This window comes from Eimeria maxima, genomic scaffold (genome assembly GCF_000499605.1).
Source record: "Eimeria maxima Weybridge genomic scaffold, Emw_scaff953, whole genome shotgun sequence".
Classification (NCBI taxonomy): domain Eukaryota; phylum Apicomplexa; class Conoidasida; order Eucoccidiorida; family Eimeriidae; genus Eimeria; species Eimeria maxima.
The window spans coordinates 1-6,286 of NW_013566884.1; the positions used below are offsets into that span (position 1 = coordinate 1).

The window sequence follows — 6,286 nt, forward strand, 5'->3', positions numbered from 1 at the left end:
CGCCAAATAAAATCGGCAGCATCTAATGTCTTCACCATGAATGCATCCAACCGCTTTGGGAAAGGCACAATTGCATACCTTCCTTCGCACACTTAAGTGCTCGTCCTGATGCAGCGCGTTGACGTGCCCAGCTGCGGAAACAAGCATCTTCCAAAACTATCAGCACGCGCTGGTATTAACACCGTTCTGTCCTCATGCATGTACAGGAAACCTTCCTCCTTGTCATGTCACCCAAACCTACCTCCTGCGGACTCGCATGCGAGTGCAAACTATTCCGCAGAGTGCACTGAATTGCGAATGCCACCCTCGGCTTCGCATGCGTGACGCATAATATGCATCCTCTTGCATTGGCCGCAAACCAGAGTTTGATAGCCTCCACCTGCAGTTTGAGCCTGGCTAGGCTGGAGTAAGAGATTGTTTGTGTAGTAGTAGTCTGAGGGTGGCACATGCGAAGCCAAGTCCGTACGCTACGTGTGCATTGCAAATAGCCCGCCGGTTGAAGCAATCCGAAACCACCGTGCGAACGCGCGCGCATCAGGACTTGCACCTGTCTTCTTGGCAGACGTCGTGCCACCCACTGAAAATTCAACGGGAATCAAAACTGGATGGACGTGAAACGTGGACGTGGAGTATATAATCAAACATTGCACAAAGGATATCGGTGAATATATTCCTCCTCCAAAGTAACATTCTGGAGAGGGAATACATGCATCATAACGCCTCAGGCTGCTTTTCTTCTGTATCGGCCTACATAGTGGCATCCAGGTGTTGTCTACGAGCTAACCTCTAAACTCTGCGCTGAGGCTCTACAGCCAGCTCGTACAACCAGCCAGCCCTTCTACGCATGTTCCACTGAGTGGGGGCAACACAGCCACCCTTTATGTCGGGCACGTATGGACGGCTCACACGACCCAAGACACACAAGATCACCCTGATGGAGTGCTCCAAGTCGGTACTGCCCCACTACAGGAGAGCAGCGGTACTTCGTTCAAAGTGTAGATCTCGCCCGTGAACGTACTCGCATGCTCCATCACTCCTGCAGTTCTATGGAAGCCGACCTTCGGGTAGATCTCGTCCGAGAACGTACTCGCATGCTCCATCACTCCTGCAGTTCTACTATAACACAAAGTAGTCACGGATATATGTGCAATCACAGAACATAGTGTTTCTGTCTTCTGCGTGAATACGCATGCAATCATGGTGGTTCTGCTTTCGGAGGCTATCTTCCCCAAAATAGGCGCATGGTAAGCGCTGGCCAGTGGCGATGGATGGCCAACATAGTAACTACGATGAGAAAGCAAGCCAAATTATCAACGGACCTGCGCTGTGTTCACCCACAGAATCGGTGGACTCATTGGGGCCTTAGGAAAGTGCATAAAGGATAGGACAGATTAAGGTGAGTTTCTACACTGCGCGGGGCCACCCAGAATTTGCCTCTCCGCCCATTTAACACACTTAGTGAAAACACGAGCAGCCACACTCAACGTATGATTCCTTTGCAGAGGCTCTTTGGGTTGAACCTCCAGTAGAAAGGCAACCAAGCATACGGGACACTCCCCTGGCTCGACACTGGCAGCCTGTTGAATACTTACGGAACACATATTGTCGAAGCGGGACGCAAGTCTTCGTGACACCAGTAAACCTTCATTCTTTCTACTGGATGATATGGCAATGAAACAGCGCATGATGAGGAATCCCATGACAAAAGCTATTGCCAAGGTGGAGATTGTAGTGAAACACGGATTTTCGCGCCGTATATTTCGCATGAAGGTGGCGATGGAACGAACAGGTTGTTCAGTAGGTAAATTGTTTTTCTGGGAAATCAATTCGTCCTGCGGTCCATCTGGGCCGGCGATTACCATTGTAATGGGGAGTGCAGAAAAAAGGGCGAGCAGCTTAGAGGGGCACATTTTTGAAGGGAAGAACAATAGAGTCCTTTGTGTCACGGAAAATGCAAACTCAAACGTTGAAATTGCCAAATATTCGGGCAAAGATTGCAAACTTAGTAGGCGTGGTGATGGGCAATGAATTCAGTATTCGCCTCAGGTGGACAGCCTGCTCGGGCACTAGTCAGCGCAGCTCGGGCGCGTGCACAGCAACGAGAATACGAGATGGCGAGCCTGTCGAATTGAGCTTCCAGTTAAACTCAGATGGCCCTTTCATCAAAAAAGTTGAACATTATTAGGAATAATTCTCGTGGTACATCAAAACACTAGGTGTGGACTAAATATTTAAATATACTTCATCCAGCATATCGCTATATTGGTGCACCAATTGCCGTGCACCTCGGCAGCAGCGACTTTCCATGAACAATACGGCGAAGTATCTGTATATATTTATGGTATAAATGCTACACATTGATCATGTGTATTTCTTATTATTTCAACTGCCCTTAATGGTAAGCCTGGTGTTGCTGGTGGCTGGCATCCCGGATGGCGCCTGCTGGTGATATTGGGAGGGTGCAAATAAGTTCTACCCAGCATTTAAGAATTGGCATTGTAGGTATCTTTATTTTGAAGTTCTGTTTTATATAAATTATTAAACAATAGCCAAACGTAGCCTTCCTGAGTGGTGGGCGTCTGCTTTTAGCCACCCAAACACTAGTAGTCATCCGATGGCAATGTGGGGCCGTATAAGCTGAACTCACCTCATGTTGCGGAACACTGAACTCTATGCATCAACAACCCATATGTTCTGAGAAGATTCGTTTCTAGCTGCAGTTGTGGCCGAGAGTACACTGCCGCACCTCCTTTGAATGCTGCGCTACTGGCGGTCCTGCTGGGAGTTTGTCCTCGACGGCAACAGCTGACGCGACATCACTGCATTAAAAAGCGGTAGCAGGCAGGGTCAACAAGTTAAACCAGGTCCCTCGTGTACCACAATAGGCTTGTAAAGTTGGACTTGCTCTAACACCCTGCGACTCTCGGATGCCTTTGCACCAGCGAAAGGATGGGGTACGTTGTATCCAAATTGGATGTTCGTGCACTCACATCAGTGACACGCACGCTGAAAGGAAGAATGGATTTTAACTAAAAGAATTCGGCACTATTAAGGTAAATACATAAACTTAAGAATTCACCAGAATGTTTGAAATAACTGCAGGTATAATCTCGGTTACACCGTCAGAATCTGGTAGGAACCAAATGGGTGGTTGACCAAATTGCAAATGGCCTTCATCTGCCACTGAAGTAGCATTTTATCCGTGACGCGTGATGATGGGTCATGCATGTGGTAGTATATTAGCTTAGGGAGCAGCAAAACATCTGGCTTTTGCTGATGTTAATAGCCCACCGATCCACTGGTTACATAGCAGCTAATGGCAAACCGTGTACTGCCACGGCGAAGTGTGCAAAGCTCTCTGTAATATTGGAAATCCATTCATAAGGCAGCCTTAGTGTGCATCCTTCAAGACGTTGAAGCGCGACGAGTAGACTGTTATGAGTATTCAAATCATTTTATTGCAGAGAGCATGTGGCGTTTATGCACAGCGTGCTTTCGCGTGTATGAGTCAGCTGTGAGACCTCCATGTTAGCTTCCATCAACGCCTACTAACGGCCGCTTTAACATGCTCTGCAGAGTTAGAGCACGTGTGTTTGTGCGCGTTGAGGGCAATTCGTACCTGGGTCACTCCAACGCAGGTTTGCTGCAGCTTAACCTATGTTCAAATTCAAATTCAACTCCACTAGCTCCACAAGGATAACAAGAGTCTAAAGCCGCCCCTCCTGCCTACTTCAAAGATATTGCCTACGTCTGTCGAGTTGTTGTGGCGGCTGAACAGCCTACGGACTGTTCTATGCTTTCTGTGTTGTGGAACATCTCAAGCCAAATGTGCTCCAATGAATAAGTGCAAACTTCACATTTAACGTTACAATGCAAGCTGAAAAGACGATCGTACAGTCAGACCTAAATGCAGCAATGAGCCCAAAAATCCTTGGTGGCAGTAGGAAATGCCAAATATGTATGTGCAGAGTAAATAAATAGGTCGTCATGAGCGATTGAACTTGTGACTGAATTGCAGAGCGGTGCTTTTGATTTAAACACGGAATAATTATATGTGCGTCCCCCTGATATATGGCATTTGGAATCACTGTCACATCTTATTTCTTCTTTGAAACGCGATACTGGCCAATGACGACGGCGTGGTCTCTGTGGTATGGTTCAAGGGTGAGCTGTTCTTTGGGTTTGCACTTTTCCTTCCGCAGTTTATCCACTTCCGCAGCGAAAACCGCTTCGGGTTTGGCGGTGGAGTCGACGCAGTTGGCTTTGATGGAAATGATGAACCATCCTCCGGGTTTGAGGAAGTAGTGTGCATTCAAGGCAACGATTCGTGATTGATCCGGCTGCGCCACATCGGCAAATATAACGTCAACCATGTCTACCAGCATGCGGTACTTGAGGGGCTGACGCGCGTCTTCAACAATAGGGACGATGTTCGGTCGCTTCTTGGCCATATTTGTCAAGTCGCGACCAGAACGGTGCGAGAACTCCACGGCGTACACCGCTCCTTCAGGGCCCACGATATCGGAGACGTGGGAAACAGTTGTGCCGTTTGCTGCTCCCAGATAAAGCACCTTAGATCCCGGCTTTATCGGCATGTTCGCCACCCCGCCGACCAACGTCGCCCCCAACTTTGAGCGAAATGGATTCCAAATCCTATATTCAATCTTCTCCCCGTTTTCCTGAGTGACTTCCATTCTCTTCTCGCCGTAGACCGACTCCCCAGGAACCATATTACGCGTTACTAACGAATCTGCCTTCCCTTTGGACATAAAAACTCCTTCAAACCGATGCGGTACAACCACCACCTTAGATGCTCCTCCACTCCCTCCACGACCACCTCCACGACTCCCTCCGCGACCCCCACCCCGGCCTCCTCCTCGGGAACTCTTGAATCCCCCCGCACCTGAACAGTAAGATCAGAAGCAGAACAATCACAGGTCTAGGGGTAATCAGCACAACATCCGTTCTTTCCAACTGCACCTCTAACGCAGATGAAAGGCATGAATATCGGCTGAAGCTGTTAGCTTACCACCTCCTCTTCCGCGTCCACCACCGCCGCCGCGTCCGCCACCGCCTCGGCCGCCTCTACCGCCTCCACGAAACCCTCCTCCTCCTAAACCACAAACATGGCAAAAAGTACGAGCCAAACCGAGAGCAGTGGTGAACAAACAGCCCGAAAATTGAAACCTCCATGTGCTGGAATGCCGCCTGTCAACCAAAGATACGCCTGCTCGGCCTTCAACAGCTTCAAATAGAACAACAACCAGTGCATCTGTCGCTGCTCATTAGGTAAAATCGTCACTATATGACCTTACAATCGTGCAGGGCACAACGTGTGCGTAGGAAAAGGATCAGGAAGGTATATAATCCCTCGATTTACTACGTACCCCTCATTTGGAAGCGAAATGTTCAAGAGAAGGAACCGAGCTCCCGCCAGTCAACAGCGGCAGGGGAAGCCAGAGTCCTGAGGGCTCCAAGGCCCCCAAAATGTCAAATCAGTCGAAGTTTAATGCTAAATCAGGAACTTCACTTAAAAGCAACGACAAGGTGGCAAGTCGGTAGTTGCTGGCATACCGTCAGGCCCAAAGGACCACGGAAGGACGGGCTGTGGGGTGCGGGGCCCCAGCGAGAGCAAGTGAATCACTGAGAGTTCCTCGCATAGATAAAGGCCTCACTTCGCTTTGCCCCTCGTAAATATATCCCACGATGCCTAATTTTGACGCTCGATTTTGCCTACAGGTTCCATGCCGGCCGACTCCTCACGGACTGCAACTGGCGGGACACCGAAATGGGGCGAGCTCATCCGCCACAACAAATATTTCGTATTCAACCAAACTAATCGCTCTCACGGTTGTTATCACTTCACGGTTTCCCATGCCCTTCCATGAAGCTACAGATGTCTGAACCTAGGGACTAATGAGATGGTGGCGCCATAGAGAAAGTGTAGTGGACAGCACCGTAACAGTCATTCTGCACAGTCGACATCTACACTCTACACTCAGCCTCTAACACCGAAAATACTCTTCAAAAAAACAGTCTGATTTTTCTGTTGCCCTACTGGTCGAATGATTATTTGCGGGACCATTTGTTATCCCCCGCCGTTGATCCGTTGAAGGTCAACTCCATGGCTTCAGTGCCAGTCTCATTGCGAGTTCCAGAGCTTGGTAGCAGTGGAGCAATCTTGGCATAGAAGTCTTATCTCTTGTCTAATGTGGCATTTGTTAGCACTGAGAATACTCGTTCTCTGCCTGCGTATAACCACGTAGACCTGTAGAGGTCCGCCTTT

The 6,286-nt window shown here is 49.0% G+C and overlaps 2 protein-coding genes across 2 annotated transcripts; both read right to left on the reverse strand.

The window, feature by feature from the left end:
* Positions 1 to 4,097: 4,097 nt before the first annotated feature.
* EMWEY_00046240 (fibrillarin, putative) lies at positions 4,098 to 4,730 on the reverse strand (the record flags this gene model as incomplete). Its single annotated transcript, XM_013483099.1, has 1 exon — positions 4,098 to 4,730. One exon carries the CDS (start codon positions 4,728 to 4,730, stop codon positions 4,098 to 4,100), a length of 633 nt encoding a protein of 210 aa, XP_013338553.1.
* An 11-nt stretch (positions 4,731 to 4,741) lies between these two features.
* EMWEY_00046250 (hypothetical protein) lies at positions 4,742 to 5,803 on the reverse strand (the record flags this gene model as incomplete). The annotated part of the gene is made up of 3 exons (XM_013483100.1): positions 4,742 to 4,903; positions 5,030 to 5,113; positions 5,738 to 5,803. 3 exons carry the CDS (start codon positions 5,801 to 5,803, stop codon positions 4,742 to 4,744), a joined length of 312 nt encoding a protein of 103 aa, XP_013338554.1.
* Between the last annotated feature and the right edge of the window lie 483 nt (positions 5,804 to 6,286).